General features: G+C 43.9%; 1 protein-coding gene across 1 annotated transcript in view; it reads left to right on the top strand.

Moving 5' to 3' along the window:
• The window catches only part of PPM1H (protein phosphatase, Mg2+/Mn2+ dependent 1H), a 142,278-nt gene that overhangs the window by 102,856 nt on the left and 12,343 nt on the right, over positions 1-27,079 (top strand). The window contains exons 6-8 of the mRNA XM_075494798.1: positions 7,415-7,533; positions 20,791-20,854; positions 22,584-22,691. Coding sequence (XP_075350913.1) covers positions 7,415-7,533; positions 20,791-20,854; positions 22,584-22,691 — 291 coding nt within the window. The remainder of the gene's footprint in view (positions 1-7,414; positions 7,534-20,790; positions 20,855-22,583; positions 22,692-27,079) is intronic.

The raw sequence follows: 27,079 nt of genomic DNA, 5'->3' as shown, positions 1-27,079 counted from the left end.
ACGTGTCCGAGAGATTTCTTTTGTGCTTTTTCCTCTTAGAAGTTGAAGCTTAAGCGAAGGCAGGCTCACTGTCAGCTTTGCCTGGTGTGAGGTGGACAGGCCAAGGCTAGTGGTGTTCCCTGTTCTTAAGGTGTCTCTTATCTTCAGCCTGGCCCAAGCGCTGTGGTTTGAAACTAGGCAAAATGCTGGTGGTTGAAGGTGGGGGTGGAAGGTTTTAAAGAAAAATTCTTTAAATTTTTCTTTAAAAAGAAAAGCTGGTGAACCTGAGTTTTAGTCAGGTTCACCACCTTGAAGCTGAAAATTTCAGAGGAAATATTGCTTTGGGAGTATTCATATTCAGAGAACCAAATGGAAAAGAGGCCTAATAAATATTTACAGTTCAGTTAAATTTAAAATAATTTGTTTGCCTTTAAAATAAAAGGTATCGTAGTATCTAGGGAGTCTGCTACTTCTGTAGGAAATACAAGATAAAGCATTGCCTACAAGGGATTTTTTTTCTCTTTTGATGTCCTTTCTGGCTTATATTTGAAAACAGCAGCTGATCTGAAAAGCATTTCTGCTGTTTCCTTTGGAAAATTCCTTTACCTTTGTTTGTTTATTTTAATTCTATATGTAACAAATATGCCAGGGCTATGGGTATCATGTTCAAAGAAAATGCATGCAAGACAGCAAGAGCGTGAAACAAAATTAGAGATAATTTCAAACATAACATTCCGTAAGTAACATTTTTACTCTAGTGTTTAAAAAAAAAAAAGACAACCCCAAATTTCTTACAAGGTTGGCATAAACATTACACTCCGAAGGTTACATCTGTCTTGCTGATTAGATCCCGAATAATTCTCCTTACTCACCTTGGCTGTCCCCAGGTTCTGCTATCAGTCTTTTGCACCATCAACATCTCTCTTCCGCTGTTCTTATCTGAAAGTTACTTACTTTGGATTTATTTTCTTATATGCAATTAAAGCTGAGTTTCTTTGTTTCAAACATGTTGCACTGCTCTTCCTGCACAATAGGAAGGAAATCACTTAATCATTTTAGCATTAATATTTCACTTGGTAAATGCAGAGATACTGCTCGCTGTGGGGAAGTTACTGCACACGCAAAGGGAGGATTTACAGCCTGCAGGCTACTGCATTGGCTCCCTGTGCAGTAGACACTGTTAGCACAGTCAGGGTGAAGGAGCTTTCCTCTGCCTTTAGTGCCTATTGATTGCTTTGGCCACACAGGACACTGGTTTAAGTTAACTGGCATCTTCTGGATTTGCATCCTCTTTTCTGAGCCCTAATTTCCACGTGCAAAAAAATCTGCGGGATAGTGAGTTGTTCAGGTCATGTGAGCATCTCTAGATGAAGTCCTCCAGCCTAGTCTTAGACAAAACTGTGCTTCAGCTAGTACTGGTTGAGTAACTGAGAGAGGCGGGAAACAAATGTTTTCCCTGTCCAGCTCCCATTTTAATGCAGGTTTATTGCCATGTGTCCAAGAATGGCCTTGGGCATAGGCCTCTGGCATGGCAACTTCAAAAGAACAAGTTGACTGCCCAGTCATTCTGACTTTTGAGCAGCTCTGGGCATGGTCATCCTGCCACCTCCACCTGCACCCCCTTTTTTTGCAGTGGGAGGACAGCATACAGCTGCAGATTTCAGGCAGGCCGTATGGCAGAGGCAGACTTCTGTGTCAGGGGACTTGTGAGAGTATTGCAGAAGGCAATCAATCCTTCAGTCAGAGATCACTTCTTAAGATATAAGACGTGAAAGCCTTGCACCAGTATTCCCTTGGTCCTTCAGCTTCTGTAGGGGTTCAGTGTACCATACTGCTTCCCTTCCACTGGCAGGTGTTCACGAGCCTCCTTTTCTTTTGAACTTTTGTGTCTTTCTTTTTCTCTCCTTTCCTCTCTCCTTTCCTCTCTCCTTTCCTCTCTCCTTTCCTCTCTCCTTTCCTCTCTCCTTTCCTCTCTCCTTTCCTCTCTCCTTTCCTCTCTCCTTTCCTCTCCCCTTTCCTCTCCCCTTTCCTCTCCCCTTTCCTCTCCCCTTTCCTCTCCCCTTTCCTCTCCCCTTTCCTCTCCCCTTTCCTCTCCCCTTTCCTCTCCCCTTTCCTCTCCCCTTTCCTCTCCCCTTTCCTCTCCCCTTTCCTCTCCCCTTTCCTCTCCCCTTTCCTCTCCCCTTTCCTCTCCCCTTTCCTCTCCCCTTTCCTCTCCCCTTTCCTCTCCCCTTTCCTCTCCCCTTTCCTCTCCCCTTTCCTCTCCCCTTTCCTCTCCCCTTTCCTCTCCCCTTTCCTCTCCCCTTTCCTCTCCCCTTTCCTCTCCCCTTTCCTCTCCCCTTTCCTCTCCCCTTTCCTCTCCCCTTTCCTCTCCCCTTTCCTCTCCCCTTTCCTCTCCCCTTTCCTCTCCCCTTTCCTCTCCCCTTTCCTCTCCCCTTTCCTCTCCCCTTTCCTCTCCCCTTTCCTCTCCCCTTTCCTCTCCCCTTTCCTCTCCCCTTTCCTCTCCCCTTTCCTCTCCCCTTTCCTCTCCCCTTTCCTCTCCCCTTTCCTCTCCCCTTTCCTCTCCCCTTTCCTCTCCCCTTTCCTCTCCCCTTTCCTCTCCCCTTTCCTCTCCCCTTTCCTCTCCCCTTTCCTCTCCCCTTTCCTCTCCCCTTTCCTCTCCCCTTTCCTCTCCCCTTTCCTCTCCCCTTTCCTCTCCCCTTTCCTCTCCCCTTTCCTCTCCCCTTTCCTCTCCCCTTTCCTCTCCCCTTTCCTCTCCCCTTTCCTCTCCCCTTTCCTCTCCCCTTTCCTCTCCCCTTTCCTCTCCCCTTTCCTCTCCCCTTTCCTCTCCCCTTTCCTCTCCCCTTTCCTCTCCCCTTTTTCCTCTTTCCTTTTTCCTCTTTCCTTTTTCCTCTTTCCTTTTTAGCACTGTGGCAGGAGAGCTCACACAGCACCTACTCCAGGAAAGCCCTGGCTTCCCATATCAGTGTATCTTGAGGGAGAACAAAATCCATTATTGACTGGGAACTGCTCTGGTACATTCAGCAGTTGCGCAGGCAATGACTGCCAGAGGCAATTTTCCTTTCATCTTCTGAGGAGACTATTAATTTCAGTCATGATAGTCTAAATTGCAACAGTAAACGGATAGTTTTTGTTACTTATTCCCTTGGAAAACGTGTTTAAAATGAATGAGTGTATTGCAGATGAGTGTATTTCTATTAGTTATCAAAGTTGCACTTTGAAGATGTCATGTGAGGTCAGTGTGATGTTACTGCATACTGTGTCCATGTGTGTAGCCAGGCAGTGCCCCAGAAGTTCACAGCTCAGACCAAAGATGGTGCACTGCTGCTACCAGGGCAGGCTTTACTACTGGTAGAGACTGAGTGGTTGTCAGTGGCAGTGAGCCATGGATGCTCTTCGTGTTTGGCACCATTCAAACAGAAGTTCATGACCCCAGACAGGCATGGGTTCAAAGAGGACCTATTTTTACTTCATTGTTCAGGTGAGGATTAAGTGATACTAATTTATCTGCTGAAAGATGCTTGGGGAATCCAAGTCTGAAGAGGAAATGAACCTAGATCTCCTAAATGTCAGTTCAGTGCTTCAATTACAAGTCAGACGCGTCTTAATTCTCTTACATTTTGTGGCTCCGTGCATCACCCAGTGTAGGATTGCTTTGGCCATCTGACACATTGCACAATGCTGTGGTAAAAGAGATGTGTGGTTTTATGGAAGGGTCCTGGGCCTTTCATAAGAGGAGAGACCAATCCAGGGATGGATTTGGCTCCCACTTCTCTCTTTCCTTCTACCACTACCTCCTTTAGGTTTAATATCTGTTTGGACTAAACATGTCCATATGATAATGGCTGAGTAATTTGCAAAACTTCTGGATGCATTGGGTTGTGCATGCTGTTGTGAGCAGTAGTCCCATATTGTAGAATATCTTATTGGAGAAAATGGCACAATGTGGTAAGAGGATAAAGTTGTAAGATATAGTTGATGTAGAGGAAAACAGCAATTCTGAAAATAACACAGAATACAGTGAAACCTCTAGTGCCGGTGATGTCCCAGAGCAGTACGTACTGGAGAAGCTGGAAAAGGCATCAGCAGCCCTTATTGAGGTAAGATAAGATACATGCAGTGTTCCCTGCCACCTAATTAACTGACACACTAGTGTGTAAGTCTGAGTTTATCTTAATTTCATGTTTGCTTTGCTGATCACCGGGAAACGTAGCAGGAAGTAAATGGCCTTTTGAAAGAAATGTGACTAATGTTTCCTTGAGCGGACTCCATTTTAAACAACTAATGTTGAATGTAATGCATCCAGCCACAAAATACACCATAAAATGGCAGAGTACCAAAAACATATGATGCAGATTATGCCAGATTTATGCCAAAAAACTGTAATAGCTTCTGAAAGAAAAAATGATGGAAAATATTCCAGTTCCATAACACAGAATAACAATGTTGTCTGAACATACCTCATAAGGATATAGAAAGTGTTTGATAGTCACTCTTTTTATAAAATTTTAAGTTCTCTGAATGGTGTTTCTGATCTGAGATCCTTGCAAATAGAGACTAAACAAATGAAAAAATGGAAAATACGGTGCCTCGTCACAGATTAAATTCTGGTAGTCAGTTCACTTACCGTTTTTGTTTCTCATTTAATCACTTGAGGGGATTTCATGGTGTCTGCTTGTATATCTACTTGAAAGATCTGTAGCTTTTTAAAGCGTTGCTTTTTATTTATTTTCTGGTTCTGCTGCCCAGCACCGTTTGATTGGGGTAGAGAGGGAGAAGAGTCCTGCCTCGTGGTAAATGGAGAACAGTTCTCAACAAACCCAACTGGAAGTCGCAGCAGAGTTTTATAGCAGAGCATTCTTCTTTCTGTAGAATTACCAGTGAAGCATCAAAAATAACTGTTAAAAAGAAAAGGGTAAAAAAATATAGAAAATTAAAAAAAAAACAACAAAAATCCCCATTTCTTCACATAAGAATTCAGCTCACAGGCACCAGAAACTTCCAAATTGCTCTTTTCCCTCTGTTCCACTGACGCCAAAAATATTAGAATCAAGTTAAGATCCCTGGATTGTAAATCAAGCATTGAGGCTTGGCTGCGGAAGAGAAATCTTATTTGAACATTAGCAGCCCACTGGTAACTCTGCCAGCTTTATTAATCTTATTTCACTTGTGACCTCAGACTTTCCATCTGAGTAAATCTTTATGAAATGCAGTCTCTCCCAATCGCTTTACCTTTTCAGTAAAGGAAATTCTTGTTTTCAAGGGGAAAAATGCTAAAAGCCTGTAACCTTTTTTCTTCTGGACCTGTGATGCAGCCTAATAAGTAATCTCATAATCTAAAGGTTAAATGACTTCATTTTGATCTCAGGTAGGAGGTTTTTTGCTTTAAATAAGGCTTCTTGTTTTGTAGGGAGGCGACAGTAGTCTTTAGCTAGAAGTGGTTTGTAATGATTTAATCAAGATAGGCTGTGCATTTTTAAAAGTGAACTGAATTGCGCTTTCAAAGCAGACTGACTTCATTGTTTACAATATCATAGACTAGAAAGAATTAAAAAAACATGAAAAAAAGTCCAGTGCTTTACTGTCAATGTGTAGCAATACATCAAATAAATCATTAGGAATGTTCCATCTTTTATGTGACTGGAATGAAAATAAATAAAAAGTTTACATGTACCTTTAAATAAAGAATCCAGAGTTCTGGTAGTATGGAAAGCCTCATCTGGACTAATACTGCTAGACCTCTCAAAAGTCACTAGTGCTTCTCAACCATTTCTGTAATGAGGAACAGTGATCCAATTAGAGGGTCCTTGAAAACAATATTCGGGTGGGGAAGGGGACCTTGGCTGACGGTATACTGCAGGAAAAAATATGTAATTCCCTTAACTGTACAGGGAGAGAGAATTTGATGGAGCTCCTGTTCCAGGAAGGGATCACAATGTCAAGATCACATTTGCGTGCTTGAAAGCCGCCTCTTGAAAGCAGAATCCAATCTTGTCGGCTACACACAGCAATCTCCCTCAGCACCGTTTCAGCCGAGCCTGAGGTGTTTTCTGGAAGGATGTCTGGCGACAGGAATGGGGACAAGCTTGATGGAAGGTTAGCGCTGTGATGTGCTGAGCCTGATCCAACTCCTATTAAATTGAGTGGGAGCAGGCTCGGCCCTTAAATGCAGGAAATATTTTATTGTGAACTATCTGCATGATAGCTGCCAGGTAGATCAATAAGGGCTTCCACTGCTTCCTGCTGCTCACCTTTGATGAGCGCTAGATTTATGACAAACCCACAAACTAAAGCCAGCTCATTTGGTCTGCCCTGACGGCAGCTGGTGCTGGAGATAAGACAGACTTTATTGCCTTAACTGTCTGGATAAGGAAAAAGAGTTATCTGCAGAAAGGTTAAGAAACGCAACTTTTTTCAGTTCCCTAGCCAATTTGACTGTGTCTTCAGAAGAGCTCGCTCGCAATGTGGCTTTGGGGAGGGAGGGAGAAAGGCTTGTTTATGCAAATACTAAAGAAAAATGAGTGAGGTTTAAGGATTAACCTATCATGTCAGGTGAGCTGTGTATAAATCCAAACCAAAACTCTGTGTGGTGGACAAAGGGTCTCGTGATGCGCTCAAGTACAGTCAGCTCTGGAGTACATGAGCCTCGGGCACAGCTCTAGCAAAGAGGCATCCCAGCATCTGCAGAACAGCAACACCAGAAAGGGCAGCAGCAGCAGTATTTGAATGCTAACACAGTCAAAAACATTAGTTGCGGTTGTGACACAGAACTGCTGCTGCTTTTCTTAGTGTATTCTGTACAAAGGAAGTAGTTTTTAGAAAACGAGAAAATAAAGTGGTGTGCAACTCGTGTTTATTTGCAGTGTCTCATGCAAAGGGGTGCAGCACACTAGGCAGGTAAAAGGGAACATTTTTCTCAAGGCAGTGAAAATTAAAGTGTGGTGGTAGTATTAGGTTGTGTGCGTTGTTGGCATTGCTGAACTGGGAGTCAAAAAGCTTGAGCTTCACTCCCCACGCACCCCTTCCAGTCTCTGTGTGCTCTATGGCTTTGTCCTCTGATTGTTCCCTTCTCTCAGGTCGCTGACTTACAAAACATGTGTTCTCTTTTATGAAGCCCTGCAGACTCCTTCAGGGTCGGTGGATGAGGTGTACTTTAGAGATCCGAAATGTTGAGGAGGAGGGAGAAGTGAAGGATTTGAGGGCAAGAGGACTGCTCTCTGTAAGGCTGCTGCCGGACACCAGGCAGTGTCAGAACTGGTGTATATGCACACGGTTTGCTGAAATGGAGCTCATCATCCCCCTTGTTTAAAAAGGGGGGAAAAAAGTAATGTGTGTGGTAAGGGAGCGGGAAGGGATGGTAATGCTTCCTTATTAAAAATAGATGATGTCCTGTTTTATGATGTTCGTGTGGTATCTGTGGCTTGGTTTCCTCCCACAGGCTTACATGCAGCCCCACTTGCTGGGAAATGAGTTCACACATTTAGAGTTTCCACGGAGGGTGCAGCGCAAGGAAGTTGGAAAGAGGATGCTCTACCGTGACTTCAACATGACTGGCTGGTAAGAATGTGTCCTTCTCAGCATGGGGTCAGCCTTCTCCCCAACCAGTGCCTGTTTGTACGTGTCTTTGATTAGTGTAAACTGCATCAAACATGGAGGTGTACACCTGCGTACTAAAGGGAAAGGTATTTCCTTCTTTCAGATGTATTTTTCTTTTAGAAGTTAACATTTTAAATAAGTTGACCTCCCTCCAGAGCCAGGACCTTGGTTCATTTTAACGTGTGAGCACTCAAAGAGGAGCAAGCATGTAAAGGGGAAGATGTGGCAGGTGGTCTTCCTGAAAGCTAAACAACTTTTTGATCTGGAAGTAGCTTTATATAGATTCTGGATCAGTGGGCTGTCATGCCTTTGCATGCCGAGGAACACTTGCAGAAGGGAAGAGCTGCCTCCCATACTCCAGTGCAGCTGACCCCTGCTTTGGGTAACCCTTGAGGAATTGTTTTAGACATGGGCCTATCTGAATAAAAGTCATAGCCAGCTTAAAATGAAAAGGCTTGAATGAATAGCATTGACCTAATGAAGTGAAGACAAGAACGATGACTTTTTGTCTCTGGCTAAATGTCTTCATTGTTTTGTGTCGGTTCAAGAGGCTCCTTCTCAAGTGACTCCCACTCACTTAGAGAAGCCCTAATCCTTGCTGTAGTGGGCTCTATGTGTGACGTATAAAGGCAAAGGCCCTATATATGCCAATGGTCTTCAGTTCCATGCTGTTTGTGTTTTAGCATCCTTAGCAAATGTCCTTTCAGGAAGGGAAAGAATGGAGGGGGTTAAAAAGCCTGAACTCTTGTAGGTTTGGAGACTTGGATGCTCACATGCAACTACAATTCCACATGCTTCTGATTTGTCCCGCACTTTACAGACCATAAATATAATGATGTTTTAATGGCAGAATAATGATCTAAGTTTAATATTATCTGGAGTGTTTGTACAGAACATGTTAATCTGGGAATAACCGTCATTGTCCATCATCTTGAACATCTGCCAGCAGAATATGCAGTCTCACCCTGAGAATGATGACTTCACATTTTTAAAAGGCTACAGGCATGAGCAAAAGAATAGGAACAGAATGAGAACATTGGATCAACTGAGGACTTAAAGAGCAAAACATTTGGAAGATCATGAGACACTCTCCCACTTCTGCAAAGGGATTTTTCTTATTAAACTCCCGGATGTCTCTGAAGGCATCAGTAAAGAATGGCTTCCTGTAGACTTCTAAAAGCTGTTTTTCAAGATGTGAGATGCTATTGGGCAGGGGGGAAGGAAAAAAAAACCCAAACCTTCTAATTTGGGGGAGAGCTACAGAAGTATCATAGGCCAAGAACTTCCTCAGAGGAGGGTAAGAGCAGAATTCTTTCATCATGGTTGGAAGGCAAAGAGGCCTTCCAAGGCAAAGGTTTCTCCAGGTTTGTGGGAGTTGTTTTGCATTTCCCCAGTTGGTTAGTGGTCTGGAAAGGAAATGAGGTTAGAATGGTTGAAGTTGCAGCACTGGCAGGTGACGCAACAGCTCTTTTCCTAATAACCAAGAAGGGCTGTGAGGAACTGCAAAGAACTAAGTGATTTACGTGAATGGGCATCACAGTGATCAAATTTGATGTTGATAAATACCAAGTAAAGCATGAAGAGGGAAAAATAACTATTTGTGCACACTAGAGGTTCCAAATGAACTTGAGAGCCATATCAAAAAGCTCAGTGGAGGTTCTGCTTACTGTGACTTTTCCAGTCAAAATCACCAGTGGAATGTTGGGATGCAGACAGGGTTGGAATGGTTAAAAATTAAACGAAGAGACAATTCTTTTTATCGGTTTGTACCTCATTTGTGAATCTGTGCATAGCACTTCACTTTATTCAAAATGGTTATTGCATAGTTAATCCTGTTTGGCTTTAGAAGAAATAAATAAGAAGGAATGCAAATTTTAAATGTAGAATAATGAGTATGGTAGAGGAGCTTGGGTAAATCTAAATGGATGGCAGATTTGATTCAATGTATTGTTTTTCAGTACTGGTGTGTGAACTCTCTTAACTGTAGCATATGGCAGGGGGGAGAAGAGAGTTGATTTTCCTGTTGATTTTTTCTGAATTTCCTGAAGTGTAGGACACATGTTGATCCAGTTACAGATTCTAATATGGTCAATGCAAAAATTACCACCAGTTTAGCACAAATATGCTTAGCTGTTTAAGCAGTTATTCTGGAATAAATACTTAAGCTGTGACTTGAAAGTTCAAGTCTGAATTCACCTCAGTGTTGTCCCAGAAAGAGGTGGCCTGTGCCAAACAAAAGCATGTGGAGACTGTGATGAGGCTACCTCTCCCTGCTGTTCCTTTTGACTTCTGGCTGGAAGCGGAAAATGGGAGCTACGTTTTTGTCATGAATAAAAAAAAATCAGGATCTTTTATCTGCTCCATATCCCACAGCTAGTGCACCGGTTAACTCTTTGTTTGTTTGCCTCAGGACAATAAAATGGTGAGGGAATTGCTCTATCGCCGTACATTTATCTAAATCAGAGTCCTTCTAAATAAGGATCCATTTCTTTTTGCAGGATGTTTGCCCAAGGGAGTCTTGTTTTCCATCGAATTGTGAGCAGTGATCTCCTAAGCAGAGGAGAAGCAATCTGTTTCTATTTATCCAAAAGTCTGGGTCAATTTTAATGGTTGAGGTTGTGGACAAGACATTAGATTTCCAGCTTGGTGGGTCCTCAGAGGCGATAGTTTGAGGTGGCTGGTGTTTCATAGTGGCCATTTTCCACTTCAAGGGTTTTGCTTCTATTTTCTTCCCTAATTCCTAGATTTAACTGATGCATCAGGACACAGTGGCTGAGGACACGTCTGTTCTGCATTTGTTTCTAAGGACAATATCTATCATGGAGAATAAATTAGCATATATATTCCTTTTCTAGAAAACGTCAGACGGAGCTTTGGCTAGCCAGAGCTTGATACACTAAAACGCTGCCAAACTTTTATCACTTACAATGCAGAAGATCAATTATCTAAACCTTTTTTTGGTCAGTGACTTCACTGTGTGTTGACATTTGCGCGTACATGGAGAGAGGTGCAGGTGATGTTAGGAAGAAACAGCCAGTCTTACACTTAATTACCAACTCCTTTAGCGAGAGGGTGTAAAACTCTCTCTGCTCTGATGTTTCCTCAGGAAAATGAACTGTTTTATTTTAAAATTCAGGACACTTTCTGTGTTTTCTATTAGAAGCTGCATGATTTTTTTTTTTTCTTCGTTTTTACCCTTCTCCTGTGCTCTGGAGCTTTTCGGATTCTCAACAATGGCTTGGCTTGCCCAGCTTGTTTGGATTACAAAAGGTTATTGTCTTTGGGCCTGTCATAATGCATTTGCCCTTTTTTTTGCTTTTTGCTTTTTCTTTCTCTCCTTTTTTTTTTTTTTTTCCTTGTCATGTGAAGTTTCCACACTGGCTTTGTCTCAACAGCCCACAGTGGTAGCAGAGCTGCCAAGTTTCCCCACAGCATTAGGACAACCACTGATCCAGCGATGTGTACCGCATCGCTAGTCCAGGCTGCCTGTAACTGCTTTGAGACCAGCCTTTCCCTTCTCCCTCTGGCTCTCCCACCCTTTCTCCTTTCTCTGCATTGGCTGTTGGCATAAGAAATCCGCTGTATTAAATTTATCTAAAATAAATCCCACTTAGGTGGGAGCTGACCATGAGCTACCCCTCCTGCACCCTTGCCCCACGCGCATTGCAGTTAAGCAAGCGTTGCAAAACGCGTGGTGTAGCTGGCAAGGCATCTTAAGAGCTGTGTCTCCTGCTGAACAAGCCTCCAAGCTGTCTCGAGCTGTAATTTGCTGGCAGACGTCTGTGTTACTGACAGTCTTTCACAGCTGGGTCTCTGGGCTGGGGTTTTCAGGCCCATGGCTTGCAGAGGTTAAACTTGTATCGGAGAGAGGGTAGTTCTGGTGGCTTTGACAAGTCCTGGCAACAGAAACATCAGGGAAGACTCAGTGGCCATATAAGCAAAGTGGTGCCAGCGCTAAAAAGGGGTGTGGGTAGCCTGAGGTAGAAATACACAGGGGGAAAAAAGCAGGCCTGATGATAACTGCTCCTTTAAAGGACTGTGCAGAATTAGTATTCTCTGTCTCCGCCTTTTTTTTAAAAGTTAAGACACAGTTGGTCAGGTTTTCGTTACTTATGGGTAAATCCATTGTGAACAATTTTGAAGTACTTTGCTCTGACTGTATCCTAGACACCTTCCCAAAACCTGGTTTTCTGGCTTACTGTGTCCCTCCTTCCAGGGTGCCCCTCTCTGCCTCCTGCAGGGCCGGAGGAGCCGTACAGCGCTGCACTTAACCAAAGGCATCCAGAAGGCACTACCAACTGGCATCAGCTTTTGTGGTTTCAAAATTAATTTTTTGCTCCTCCTTGGAACACAAACAATGGCCTTTCTGTTGCTCGCGTTGAAGTGGAGTTCTTTAAATGCTTGTTTCCGGATCAGAGCTTTAGCATTTTGACTTAATTTTAGGGTGGCAAAAGAGCCCTAGATAACTAGTCTATTTTTTGACCTGATTTGTTGGCAGCTTCCTTTGCCCTCCAGGAGCGCACAGAGTTGAGCTGCATCCTGTCAAAAACAGTCCGAGCTGGTGTGGTACCCACCATGCATCATGGGCTGAACCCCACGGCGGCAGCGAGTGGGGATTTGGGCGCTGCCTCTGAGCGTATGCACGGCGGCAGCGGAGCCCTCGCCACCTCCGTGTCCGTGTGTCTGGGCGAGGGGGTGCTGTGGCACACGGTTAGCCACCTGAGGGTCAGCCCGTGCCGGGGAATTGCCCGTCTGCCTGATTTATTCCAAAGCAGGGAGGCTGGTGCCCTGGGGCGAGCGCTAAGCAAAACCCATTTTATTCTAGAGTCAATGTTGTCCACTGCCTGGAAAGCTGCCAGCCTGCTCTGTGCTGACCCTTTTCTTTCCAACAGGGAATGTCTTTCAGCCTCTTAAGCATCTGATTAAAAAAGCAACTTCACTTTTCAAGCCGTTTTATTTTGTTTGGGATGGATGCCTTTTGCTTTCATTGTGCAGCCCGCCTTGCCGTCTGCGGTTCAGACTCTGGCTCACAAAAACCAGGCTCTCATTAATCACTTATTGGGGATCCAGAATACCCTGGCGAGAGCCAACGTACATGTTTTGCTTGGTAATGCGCGAGCTCATTTGAACAAATATTGCCAATGCGGCCGCTATCTTATTCTTTATTGCTGGGCTCGATGTCCTTTGACAGCGCGTTCAGGTAGCCTGCCCGAGGAGTGCCTGAGCAGATTGAGAAATGCCACAGAAATGCTTTATGGAGCAGGCGCCCGCGCTGCGCCCCCCTTTAATATAAATTGATTTATTGAATCAAGCGCAGAAGCCCTGCTACAGAAACCTCGGGCTATATCCTCTGGAGAACCACCTAATAAAACAGCCCCAACTGACACTCCTCATTAGCTTTTCCACCGATCCCAAGGCAGTATTTAAAGTGACAGTGTCCCTCTTTTCGGCCTGAATTTATCTGCTGGCTAATGCCTGTGGGTCTAATTAGCTTAGCATTATTAGTCTTATTCAGATAAGCTGCATTTCCTAACAGCTTGATTCCAACTTGTAAAAAGTAATTGGAAGTCTGAAAACCCTCTGCCATAACCTGCTTGATTGTGCCTTTTAGCCAAATTCATGTAATTTACAAAAAGTCATCCTTTCTTCCTCCCCCCACCCCCCTTTTAATTGAGCTTTTTTGTCTAGTGAAACCTTCTGTGCTTCTTCTGTTGAAATCCTGGCTGTATTGTTGTGTTCAAGACCTCAGCCGTATCCTTTGTACAATCGCCAGAAAGAGATCAAATTTTAATTTCATAATTACTTCACAAGAAAGCAGCCTTTTCCCCAGTCATGCCTGGTATTAATTTCCTCCCAGCAACTTACATTTTCATAATTTAATGATTATGGGCCACCTTTGCAGCACTGGGCCTTTCTGGAGAAGGGAAAGATAGGATGTCATTTGTGCAGCAGAAACCGTAATCCACGGCTACTTGCCTTGCCTTTTTTGCCTTTGCTTTCGTCTCTCATTGCGAGGTAGCCAGGAGCGGGACAGGACGTGCCTCTTCGGTGCGCACAGCCGGAGCAGCTTGCTGGATTGTGCCTAGGTGTCTGGGGCACAGCTCTGCGATGATGAATGGCTGTTTGCAATGTGCATGTTATGCATCTTTTCAAGATTTGCAGTCCTCGCTGCAGGAGCAACGGGAGGTGAGAGCTGACCTGCTGCGTACAGCACATCTCCTGACAGTGATGAATGGCTCTGTTCTCCCCAAGTGCACACATGCCACAGGAGCTGAGCCAGTGTCTTCGGGGCAGGGGAAAGCAGAAACAAGAAAGTAATAGTGCTGCAACAAAAGAGAAAACTTGAGTCTGGGGTAAACCTCTTTGTAAAGGGCCTCTCTGGGGCCAAGTGAGCCTGGCAAGAATGAGATTGGTCTGAGTCATGTCCTGCAGGAGCGTCTCCTTCTGGAAGCAGCACATCTAAGGCCTGTCCCTGCATGGCTGTTGAACTCTGCCTGGGCATGAGATCAGGTGCCACACATGTAAGGGTGAACAAAAGGCTCCCAGTCTGTAGAGCTCTGTTTTATCAGACAGAAACTACACTGAAATAAGTTAATCTTCAGTCTGAAAACCCAAGCAAAAACTACTCTTCCTCCTGGTAAGGTGAAGTCTCTTCCCCTGCTCCTGCTTTCTCTGGCTTCCCTAAGCTGCACAAATTTGACATAACCTCTGCTGGGTCCCTAGGAAATCCTCTTTCTTTCTGTTGCCACCCAGGACTGACTTATGGCTCTGCTCCTGACTGAGAGGAGGCCCCTTGCTCCTCAGAGGAGTTTCCAGCACTGCTGTGAGATGATGAGGTCTCTGCTTGCTGTGTCTCACTGCCTGCCCCATCCTACACTACAGCAATCTTTCCCAGAAGAGTTTGCTCCACGACTCCTCCTTAGCAGCAATCTCCTTTCCTTCCAGAGGATCCCAGCTAGCAAGTGTGGAGCAGGCGCTGCGAGGCGAACATGCAATCTTTCTCCCATATGCCTCACCACATCCTTTTAACAAGTAGTACAGCAAAATGTGAATTTACAAACGGTTCTTCTGTCCATCACAGTGCATTAAGCCCATAGGGTGTTAACAGCCCACTTCCCCTACCCCTCTATCTCCAGAGTAAATTGCTGACAAACCTTCCTGTTGGTCTTTTAAAAGTAGAAGAGATGAAGTAAATTTTTAGAAGTGTTCAAGACAGCAAATTCACTGGAAAAAAAACCCCAAAACTTGGCCTGGTGAGACTGTTGCAGAACGTGGATCCACTGGATGTGCAGCTGCAATGTCTGCACACAGTTTCAGTCACTCATGGGTGGCAGAAGCTCAACCAGTCACAAGTAGCAAGTATACTTGCTCTGTCCCTCCCAGCCTCCTGAGCACAAAAGCAGCAAGGGGAGGGTGCTTATAAATACCCTCAGTTAATTTTTTTCCTGATTTTCCCCCTTTTTTAGGCAGCTGTCTAGGTACTTGGCTGCCTTCTCCATGACTTTTCCTCCACTTCTGTCTCTTAATGCTCCAATAGAGGCTAAATAGAGACTAAAAAAATCAGCCACGCTCCGGGAAGTGCCTGAGAGAGGATGCCAGTGCTTGAATCTTTAAAATGGGCTAGCCGAGATGGATGGAGTTTGTTTTGCTTAGGAGAATTCTGCCACAGGAGTATGTGGTGCTGGGGGACATGTCCTCTCCAGACAAAGTCCAGACTCCGTCTTAAGACTTTACACCATAGTGAAGGCTCCCTGGAGGTCCAGAGCTCACATGCCGGGCTGATTTGACCAAGCCAGAGATCGTATATGCGTACAAGCCATGCTGAGATACTTTATTTTTTTTTAATTTGTAGATGGGTAGACAGAACTGGGATTTGCAAAATGAAATGTTGTACAGCTTCAGGTTCAGAAGAAGGAGTTTTGGAATTTTCTGGGAAAAACACATGTTTTAAAACTTGTATGTTTTCCTCTTTACCTGAAAGAAACCCCATGAGAGTATCTTGGTTTAGAGTAGAAGTTTCCCTAAAAACTGTTCTGTGCGTATGTGCCCATGCATCTGTTGACTTTAATCCATTTGGGTTTGCCATCATCTTTTCTCTTAACAAACATTACTACAGTTTGTGTGCTTTTATTATCTTTGTTTATCGTAGTTTTGCCTCATTAAACTATATGCCAGATGAATAATAGGGGAAAGATACTGAAGCACTGGAACATTAAAGCTAACCTACCTAGAGGGTACTTAGTATCAGACAGTGCTGTCTGGATTTAGAGTTCCTGACTCTGCAGAAGCACATATGTGTAAGGACATTTTTAAAAAATTATGGCTGGATCCAGCCATAAATTGCATAATTTTCAGTGGCTCTGTGCCTAACCTGTGCTACACATTTTTCTTCTTGGTAGTAGGCACACACTTGTACTGGTTTAATGCCTGTAGTTCAATAGACAGTAGGGATAAGCAGTTCCTTTTGGGTTGGTGATTTAAGCTTTGTTATCCAAAGGGCTAGCTCCAATCCACTGATTCCTTGTGTGGGAGGGCAAAAAACCCAGTTTCTATCAAGTTTTGTGTTGCTCAAGGATTAAAATCTGGTTTTCTATTGGTATGACCAAGGAAAGTTGAACTTGGGTGGGCAGGAAGTTGGTTGGTTAGCTGGGGGGGGGGTGTTTGGAGGTGGTTCTGGTTTTGGGGTTTTTTATAGAGTGGTAGCAAATCAGTGCTAGAAATACACTGCATCCACAAACGTGTCTCAAAGGAGAGCCTTCATCCTTGTACTCAGTATGAACTAGGACATTTCTGAAGCCATAATGCTTTTTCTTGCTTGCTTTGCCACAGGTGGGTTTTGCTCTATGCTTCAAGCTAAAGCCCTTTGATGATGATTCCTTTTGCTCTTCCTCAGGTTTAATTCTCAGTTTACTATCAGGTGTCACTAGCAGAGATGTGGAATACAGACAAACTTTCTAAAGCCAAGTGCTATGGAAAAGCAGAGCACAGAGTTTGGATTCCCCTGTCGTTTACAGAACTGAGCCTTCCAGGTCAGGGTAGATTGTGTTTTTGCCACCATCTGCTGTGCCGAGGGATGCCAACGCAATACTTTTCATGACCGGTAACTTTACACACTTTGTTGTTTTAAAAAAAAAAAAAAAAATCTAATGTAGATTTTTGGTCATCAACAACTTCTACTCTTACGTGAATTTGTATGTGTTTTCAGAAGGCCAATTTTAAGAACAAATTATATGGCAGGAGAATGCGTAACACATGTAAGAAATTACCTAGGATTTTGGCTTTGAAATCTGTATTTGGGAGCTGACCAGTTTTTCCAAGTTCTGACCCAGCAATATGCAGGTAACTTTGGTAATCTTTTATTTAAAGAGTGCCTAAAGCACTGCTAATGACCTCAGCACTGTAGGAAACTTCTTCTGTAGATTGTCTTGTGCATTTAGCAGCTTCTGGTGATTATTTCGCCATGTATTTAGAGCAGATTCCAGTTAGCATATGAGTAACATCATGTCAGTCCTAGTTCTTTCGTTCTGACATCTCTTTTGGCTCCTGGTGCGATTTGGCCCAGTTTTCCAAAATGTTGATCCTGAGTCCAAATGTAACTTTGTGGGTGGTACATATGTCAAGCCCTAGTTCAGTATTTTTGGACAGCAGTAGCATTTCATAATTCTTTTGAAATGAAAAGAAGAAACGAAGTTAACTGAAAAAAATGCAGCTAGATCTAGCTGGGCACAAGCTTGCCTTTTCTACTCCCCCCTCCACCCCCCCGTTTTTCCATTTGGAAAAATAGAGGTTTACGTGGCAGAAGCACTTGACAGGATTTAGGCTTATTCAGAGCAGCAAGCAATAGCATAGCCTTGTCTTTATAACCTGTCCTGTCATGCCCTGGTGGCCACTGAGACCTCCTGGGATGCGGATAAGGAAGATGGGGAGAGTGGAGGATTGCAACCCTGTGTTTGTGTATGTTAAAACAGTGAGCTAGGCTGAATTACGTAGATGGTTGAAAAAGGCCATGTTGGCACTAAAAAAGCCAAACGACCCCCTCAGGTTCTCCATATGTCTGTGTTTGATATACCTACTGCCATATTATATCTTTATATACAGCACACTCTAAACAGCACAGGAAGGTATAAATGCAACTTTATTACATAAAAACAAGTTAAATAGTCCAGAAGGTTGTAGCCTGTGTGAAATAAACACACGTACAAAGTACAGGAGGTTTCACAGGGCATAAATCAAAATGAACTTCATAGCTTCCTTTCTTCCTTCTCCCCAGTGCAGTTGCCAAGCTGCTAGCTGAAAAGCTGTCCTTCATCCTTCTCTTGCAGCAAACCACACACTCATATATTATTAATTCTGTTTCGCTAGTAATGCAGGACATAGGTACTTTTCTAGAGTGTTTCAGGTTGCTTTTCAGTGTGTCTGTGCCAGCTCCGCTGCTGTGGTTGCGGTTCTGAGCATTGTTTTTCAAGCACTGAAAATTTTTCAGGCAATAGCAACATCAACAAAAAAAGCGTGTTTGAGATGAGTCTTGACACCCAAGTTCTGAGCCCAAGAGGTGATTTGCTGTGAGAAACCACAAAACAAATCACTGTAGCCCTCTGGGCCTCCCTCAGTTGCATAGCTTCAGAGGTCATAGGCTAGCCAACTGCCCTTCGTAATCTGCTGATGAAACAAGTTAGCTTCAGCACTTGCAACACGGCCTCTTCCAGCAACCTTGCACCGTTCTGTAACAGTTGAAGGCCCTAGGGACAATGGTCTTTATGGTGGTTCCATAAAAGATGCTGGACTCAGCAGTGGGGACCATTCTTTTGAAGGACACCAGCCTAAACGATGCCCTTTTCACCCCTTCTTTTTTTCCTTCTTCCTAAAGCGCAGTCAGTGTGAGGTGCTATGCAGGAGAATATGAGGAAGGAGGAGAGAGAGGGAAGAAAACTTGATTCCTGTTTTTGGCTCCTTACAGGACAGTGTAAAGTGGGGGCTTCGGTCTTAAGTATTTGTAGTTATCTTGCAGATAATATAGTTTGTGGGTAAAGAATGCGTTTGTTTTTTCCTTTAAAAAGGGGGTTGCAAATAGTTAAGTCACATCAACTTAGTCTTGTTTGCTATTTGTAACAAATATGTACAACTTGAAAATCCAGTAGGAATGGTTGTCTTGTCAGGCTTGTGGTTTGATTAGTCATTTGACTCTGCCCAATTTGGACTCAACTGATAGCCTTTTTCTTGGTGTCATAGCACAACTGACTCTATGCAAGGAATAGGAAAGAGTTCAGACTCCTCCTCAAGGAGGTTTCACCAGGGCTCCCAGCACTGTAGGTCCAGCTGGAAGGTTTGGGACATGCTCGTGAGCGGTTGGGGATGGTAAAATTCTTCCCCCACATTCAAACCAGGATATCGAAGTTGGTGAGTGAGGCAGAGTTGTTAGCTATTCCCTGTTGGAAATAAAAGAAGGAACAAGAGCAAAGTCCATGACTGACTCATCCTTCCCCAAAAAATGCTATTCCAGGATTTAAACATCAGGGAAGTGTTATCATGCTGGCTACTTGTAGTGATTTGTGCCTTTTTGTTTGGTTTAAGAGCTAATCTGTTTGCCCTCCCTAGTACAAAATGCCATTTAAATACCTTCACTGTATTGTCTCTTATGGAGATGCCCAAGTATTCTGGTTATATACCCAAGATATTCTTGACTACGTGGTTTCCCATGAAGCACCCACTGGGTTTTGCAAACCTCACTTGGTTCTCTTTTGGGATTTCATACCTAGTAATGTTTTGTAGTACGGGAACAGAGTCCTCCACTAGTTTCTTCTTTGTGTTTTGGTTGCTTTTTCTTTTTTCTAGCCCTGTCCTAGCTGCCAAACCCTAATATAGGCCCTACCTGTGATTACTGGGAAATGTGAAGGTGAGGCTTAATGTCTATTCTACTATGAGGCTTCCCTAGGTGATGGCAGCATGTATAGCTGTGTAATGCAGCACCATTTATTGATGCCAGGTCTATGCCATATTTCGGTGAAGCAGGGGGACAGTTCGATTACAATATAGGATTTCACCCTTAATTTTTAATTTCCTGCTCGTTTATGTCACAGTCTTAACATTGCTTAAACATGATCGAATGTGACTCCCTGGAGCTCGAGCAGCCAGCCCGGCTAGAGAGCCATGCAGCAGGGGCTGGCAGTGGCTGGCAGGGGACCCGCTGCAGCACCTTCCCTCCTCCTGCTTTGGCAGGGAGTGCTGGCTCGCGTGCTCAGGGGATGATTTTGGTATCATCCTGAGGGCTTTGTGCAGAGGTGGGCCGGGAGGGAAGGACAACATGCAGGGAAAGGCTGGGGAGGAACGATTTTGTGGTATGAAGGGAAGCGTGACCCTCTGGGGTGACATACTTTAACCAAAGAGGCTCCCCAGCACCTCAGCTTAATTGTGTGCTATACAAACCATGGGACTCCACAGTTTGTCGGAATGACAGCTGTCTATTTTTTTTATTATTATTATTTCTCACTGGCAAAATTGCTCACCTTCTCACCTCATCAGTGTCAACAGCTGGATGTGTAAAAGGTAGAGTACGCAGGCATGTGGTAAACAGAATCAGAGCATGAGCATTTACTTCTCTTGTTTCTTGGCCATGGGGAAACTGCTGTGAAATGTGAAATCTCTGACAACCTTGACTGTTGCAGTCAAGGTCAAATGAGCACTAAATGTTTTTCTAAGACTCTTCAGCACATGAAGCTTGTCTTGGTTTAAGCGGTCCTGAAAGGCGAGAACAGGATCGGAGAGCTGTTTCACACGTTGACTGTGTACACATCCTGTCGTTGCTCACCATTTCACTTTAACAGTGTGAATCTAGTCATTGGTTAGCTTCTTGGTGGGTTTGGATTTTTGTTTGTTTGTTTGGGGGGGGGTGGGGTATGACACTGTATTATGGTATAGCTGCTGCCATAGCCAACGATATCCTTCCTGATTAGGATGTAATTCCAGTCCACCTCTTTTTCCTTGCAAGCAATAGGAGCAGCTTGGCATGTTAGATATTTCCTTGTGTTCACTTTTCCTTTTGGTGAAATGGATAATTCTTTAGGGAAAATCTTTCCACAGAAAAATTTACATCTTGGTTCAAAGAATCCCTGGGAAAAATAATGATTTTTTTTTTTTTTTAAATCACAGCTGCTTGTTTCAGGGTACTAGGTCACTAATTGAGTGCAAGCTTTATAAATGTTGTTTGTCCTCCCCCCACAGGGCATACAAAACCATTGAGGAAGATGACTTGAAGTTTCCCCTTATATATGGAGAAGGCAAGAAGGTGGGCACGTTTGCTTTCCTCAGACCAAAGGAAGAAGGAATTCTATGCTGTTTACCACTCGATTTAGCCTGTGGCAGTCCAGTGTTTTCCACTCAGTATCTCTTTATTTTATCACTTTGACAGCTTGAAAGAATATCTTGGTTCTGTCATAAATCAGTCTCATGTTTGGGGGGTGGCGGCGGGAGCTCAACATACTAAAAAGCATTTTTATAGCAAACGTAGTCATTTGCTGTTCAGTTTGCTTTTGTTTTTCTTTCATTGTAAGTAGGCTACAATGAGACCACCTTAAATAATTGACTTAAAATGTTCCTGGTTTCATTGTAAAATATAACTAGGCTGGATGAAGATAGCAAAATACCTCATGTTTACTGAAAACAAAGCGGGAGGATATTTAATAATGTTTTAAAGTGCTCTGAGATGCAAAACCCTAATTTAGGAAGGGGAGGGATCAGGGCAGGATTTGACAAGTATAACACCCCTTAACCGTATCTTCTTCAGCTAGTGTACGTGAGCTCACTGTTGAATTTTTCTGATGTGTGAATGCTGATAGTTTTTCTTGAGAGGGAGAAACAAACCATTCCATTTGGGTGTACTTTGTTTCCAGCTCCGTGATTAAGAACAGTGAGATCATTAGTGCTGATCCCAGCAAGCTTAGTTGGATGCAGCAATAGGATCAATATAAGGACGCAGTGGTGTCAGTTTGCCGATATTTGTACGCTCGCTGTGTTTCTAAATAGTGCTCCCCTGCTGCATTAGGTTCTTATCTCAATGCAAAAATACACGCTCTTCAAAATTAGTCCAAGTTTTGAAGGTTCAGACCTGCAGCTTATCTCAGAATTTGGTTAGGTTTATAATTATTTGCAAAACGTTTCATGCACATCTTTTTAATTTACTTTCTTATTGCCTTACGGAGCCAGGGGTTAGTGAGGCAAAATAATTTTGAGTCAGTTGCTCGCTGTTATTGATGCTGTGAGCTCTCTTGTTCAGAAGCTGCTGCGGCTAAACTAGACTTTGGGGAAAGTGATATGCAGAGAGCAGAGAGTGAGGTTCCCTGTGAGGCAGTCTGCCTGGTCAGTCTTTTGAGAAACGTTAATGAAGAGGAGCCCAGCACCTCTTGGGAAACGGCTCATGTCACAGAGGAAGGTGCTTGGGGAAGGAAGTGGTAGATCTGAGGTAACAGCAGACCTGCCCTGGACCAGTTCTCCATAGAGGAGAGCACTGTGGTCAGTGCCACAGTCACCTGTGTGTTCAGCAATTTAAGGTGGCCTTTGGCACTTTTCCTTGGTGGAGGGAATATACAGCAATATGTCAATAGGAAGAGGCTGCATCTTTCTTAGGTGAGTAATCAGGCTCCTCATCCTTTTTATAAAACCTGTTTACTAACAGTATAATTTGCTGAAGGAATGCTCTAGTAGATTGGCGTGGGACAGTGAGGCGACTGGGTTGGGTTTCCATAGTCCCAGTCCCTTACAGATAGCCACAGTCTAAGATGGGTGTACACAGACAGGGATGTGGACGAATACAAAGCTTGGAATAATGAGAGAAATGGAGATTACGTGAGTGTTGAAAAGCTTAGAAGTTGATTAGCTGCGTTAAATCTAGCATTTCTGGGAGAAAAAAGGGAATTCATCCCTAACGTTAGCAGTTATGGAGCAGGAACCTTATCTCATTCCCTGTTGACACAGTGCAAGTAACAGGATTTGATCCCATCACTTTTCTTCATTTCCAGGCTCGAGTTATGGCAACAATTGGAGTGACCCGAGGACTGGGAGACCATGACCTGAAAGTGCACGACTCCAATATATACATCAAACCTTTCCTGTCCTCATCTCCCGAGGTAAAACAGCCAAGGTTCAACTATCTCATTTGTGGGAGAGAAACAAATATACTTAGTTTTCTTATTTGTTCTTCCCAAATTGTCCATTCGGGTTGTGATCCAATCCAGGTAACATGCTGCCCTTCCCAAAGGTGCAGCATGTTAGTAACATCCACATAGTAGGAACTTTATAAGTTCTCCAGCTGTGTGCTCTGCCTCTGGTTGCTCCAGATCCCTGGAAGAGCATTGATGCCTTCTCACTCCCTGGTCTACAGTTACCCCGTAGCCTCGCCTTTCAGTGTGACAGACACCCATCTCTCTCTACCTTCTCATGCTCCAGCTCCCCTTGAGGCCTAGATCATGCTACCTTCACAGAAGCTGACGTAAATCTGTGCTCTCCAGAAAGGAGCACTGGATGTCTTCCACAATAGCATAGTATCCTGCATTACACAGAGGATACCAGATCAACTCTTAAGCAGAAAAATGCCAGGAGCGATTGGAAGAGTGCTTTATGCTTCCATCTGTCTGCTCCTTCACCTCCAGTTCTTAATTCTTTATGATGGTTTTCTGCAAACACTAAATAATGGCAGGAACGGCACTGTGCATTCCCAAATGATGGCATAACGAGGGGATTATGCAGTATTTGTGTTAGGGCTAGTTTTAAATGCCTCCATCATTTTGACTTGCCTCGCCACAAACAATTCCAGTTTTTGACCACCAGAGACATTGTAGTGAAGGATATTGAGCCTTCCAAAGGGATTTGAATGTATTTGTTAACAAGAAACATGCAAACCTTGCCTTTTTTTTTCCTCTCTAACTGCATTCCTGTTCCTACGTCAAGGAACAGATGACACATATTTTTCATAAAATATTAAGCAAGGGCAAACCATCCAATGACAGCACAAAAAGAGGAGGCTTTGCTCCCATGGCCCAAATGCTGAGAGCCATCCGCTGTCAACTGGCTCGCTGGAGTTTTAACCATACCCAGTATTTGACCTTGAATTTATTGCTTGCTATAGCAGTGTGAGAGAATGAAAATACACAAATGACATAATACTGCTAGGAAGGAACCAAGTTATTAAATTAACCTTGCTTAGAACATCTTTGAGGCTTTAAAAATAAAAATTTAAAAAGTGCTGAGAGATTCTGGCCCTGAAGAAAAGGAGGAGATCTACAGACAGCCCCTTCTTCACATTTCCTTGCTGTCAATCTTCCCTCTCCCCCCTTTGAATGTGTGGTATCCCTCACTTGGGATCTGCTGCTGTTCTCCTCAGCCAGACAGGCAGCAGCTCTGCCCTCATCACTGTGATGGATTTGTTTAGTGCCAGCGAAATGATGCAATTCTACCTATTTATTTTTCTTTCTGGCATGCTGAGACTCAGTGTTTCTGGGGTATGTAATGGCTGCAGCACAGTATCTCAGCAGTATCATCTCTGCCAATTGCTGCTGCAGTATTTGTCTGTGTGTATAAACCAAAGCTTCTCGTGGGCTTTTCTGATTTGTGTGGAGTGTCTGTACGTGTTCAAATTCTGGAATATGACATCCAGTTCATATGCTATCCACGTTTCAGGATCTCTTAACTGCTTCGCAAAAGGGAAGCAAAATTGGCTTTGTTTCCACGTTCCCCTCACAGCTAAATTCAGCAGAAATGTACGAGGGCAGGAGGAGGAAAGACAGAGCACTAGCCACCTCAATTTAGAGATACTGGCAAAAAAAGCCCTGAATTTTATTAGGAAGTTACATATGCTCCAATTTGCTTTCCATTGCACCTCCTTCTCTTAATCATCTCTTCCTTCTCTTCCCAGAGAGAGCCCCAATGCTTTATCTCCTTGTGTTTTTCCCTAACTTATTCTGTCCATACATGGACACTGCACCTTGCGCAGAAACCAGCATTAAGAAACGACGTCTTTATGCTGCCATCTGGGAAGCTTGGCACTCGGAAGTAAAGGCAGTGGCGTCAAGCAGCAGTCATATTTGGCCCTTGTGCAGCACTGGATTTCAAATTGTTTATATAGAGGTAGGGAAGCACAATGTCTGGTTTCCAGACCTGGAAAAGGGGAGGCACAGGAAATTAAGGCGCACTGTGAGTCGTGACAGAGGGAGGATCCAAGTCCTCTGGCTTCTGTTTCTGTGCCGTAATTATAGTGTCCTTTCCCAAGCTTGGGGGCAATGTGGTGAGTTTTCAGAACATTTTACTTCTGGTGTGACAAAGCTCTGGTATGGCATGTCCACCAAAATTTAGCTGAAGGAAAGGTAAGCATCCCTGAGACTATATCCAGAAATAGGCATATAAAAGTAATTTGAGGGTGCTGTGAAATGATACTTTGATAGAGTGCCAGGCTATGGGAGGAGAAGTCAAGTAGCCAAGACTGACAAATGTAATCAGGATTCAGTGGCTCAGCTGTTACAAGACCAGATTTGGAGGACTTCTGCAGGTTGGTGAGCTCTAGAGAATTGAGCCTTTTATAATGAACTGGAGTAGCACAAAGGAGGCAAGCTATGGCTGAGGCTCTCTGGCATGGAATTAAATATTTATTTTTCATAATGGAACAGTTCATTTGAAAGCTTTTAGCAGGAAATTCTGCTTTTTAAAGCTCAGCAAGATCAGCCTTGTTGCAGCTGTAAAGCAGAATTTCATCCTGAGATTTTTTCGAATGGCAGCTCAGCCGTTCGGTGGGAGAGGTGTGGCTCTGACGGCAGCATTTGGCCCTTGCCAGCGATGAACCAGCCACCACAGCAAATGATAAGAAGGTAATGATGGAGAATTTTTCTCCTTCCATTATGTTAGTAAAATCTTTCTGACAACTCCACAAATATGTCAGAGGAGACCATTTTAGGTTCATATCTGCCTTCTGGAGAAATCTTTAGGAATTACAACATTTAAAGGAACAAGTGAGGCAAATACTTAGAGAAGTACTGTTTTGATCAAAGGGAGTCAAGGTGGTTTCAAGAAGCAAACATCACGCTTGTAGCTTGAAGTCCTTCAGGGTTATGTCTACCAGAGAATTTAAAAAAAAAAAAAAAAAAAGCAGTAGATGGTCTTGCATGAGCACTTCGATTTCTCAGAAAACGTTTGAGAAGCTGTTCTGCATCACAGGTTATTAATATAAAAGATATGAAGCTATAGACTAAGTGGAAAGTTGGCACAGTCTACTGGAAATTGGCTAAAGGGCAGGAAACAAAGGGTGGCAGTAAAAAGCTAAAAGGAGATTAATTGGTGAGTGCTGCAGGGAGCAATGTTGGGACTCGCTTTTTATTATTTACATATAAATTACTTGGAGGGTGGTATTGAAAGATCTTGTCGTTTGCCAGCGAAGCTGCTCTGGATAACACTGCGCATAAAAAGGGACGATACAATTAAGAAAGGACTTAATTTATTGAAGTAGCCGAGTTGATCAATAGTGCAGGCGAGTGAATGCAGGCTGTTGTTTGGCTTGAATTCCCCCAGGCCGGCTGCTGAGGAGCACCTCAGGTGGCTGCAGGCTCGCGTGTCACTCTGTTGTGAGCGGTTTTCAAGCCGCAGGGACTCGCGTTGGCTGCCTCTTAAAAACAAACCTGGCAAACAAGCCGCAGCACCTTTGCAGAGCTGCCGTGGTCCTTTTCAGCAGCCAAATGCAGGTTTTCTCGGGTGGGTAGATCCGTTTGAAATGTAAATATAAAACCAGCCCACCTGTTTGTTTGTTGCTCGCATGGTGCATTTTTCTCAGCGCTCTTGACTGTAATATGAGGTGAGCAATATGAGAACCAAATACCTGGATTGAAGAAAGGCATTATCTGACAAATGGCATAACACATGTTCAGTAAGATGTCATGTGTGACTATGGGCTCTAGCGGTGTGTATCCGCTGTTATCTATCAGCAGAGATCTGTAAGTACCAGTCAAGATAAAATATAGCGTAACCCAACTCTTATTGTCATGGATGTTTGTGCTACCGAGGTGGTGCTGCTTCCTTATTGTTGGCTTTTTAAATTTTCTGGTTACTAAAGTGAAGTTTAGCTAGTTAACAGATCAGCTGCTCCAAGTAAAGTAAGACATCAATGGATGGTGGAAGTATGGTGACCAAACTGGGCTCCTTTAAGGGGTGCCCTGATGCTCCAGAGAGATGTTAGAGTGAGGAAGTTTGCCAGAGCACCACAGAAGGGGCCGGGAAGCTGCGGGGAGTTGGTGGCAAGGCTCTCGGGGCAGCACAGGAGGCAGAGGACAGAGCACAGGTAGCCCAAGGCATTTGAGGCAGAGGACGTGAGTTCTGTGGAGCACTATCAGGATGGACGTCTGGCTGCAGAAGCAACGAGTCATGGGAAAAGTCTGAAGATTCTGGGTGGAATTGCTAGGAAATTTGTCAAGAGTGCAGCACCAGTAAAGGAAACCTCTGCGCTGCCAGCCAGTGTCTGGCCAACCATCATCTGCGC

This window comes from Mycteria americana, chromosome 1, assembly GCF_035582795.1.
Source record: "Mycteria americana isolate JAX WOST 10 ecotype Jacksonville Zoo and Gardens chromosome 1, USCA_MyAme_1.0, whole genome shotgun sequence".
Classification (NCBI taxonomy): Eukaryota; Metazoa; Chordata; class Aves; order Ciconiiformes; family Ciconiidae; genus Mycteria; species Mycteria americana.
This window is presented reverse-complemented; position numbering and strand designations above follow the sequence as displayed.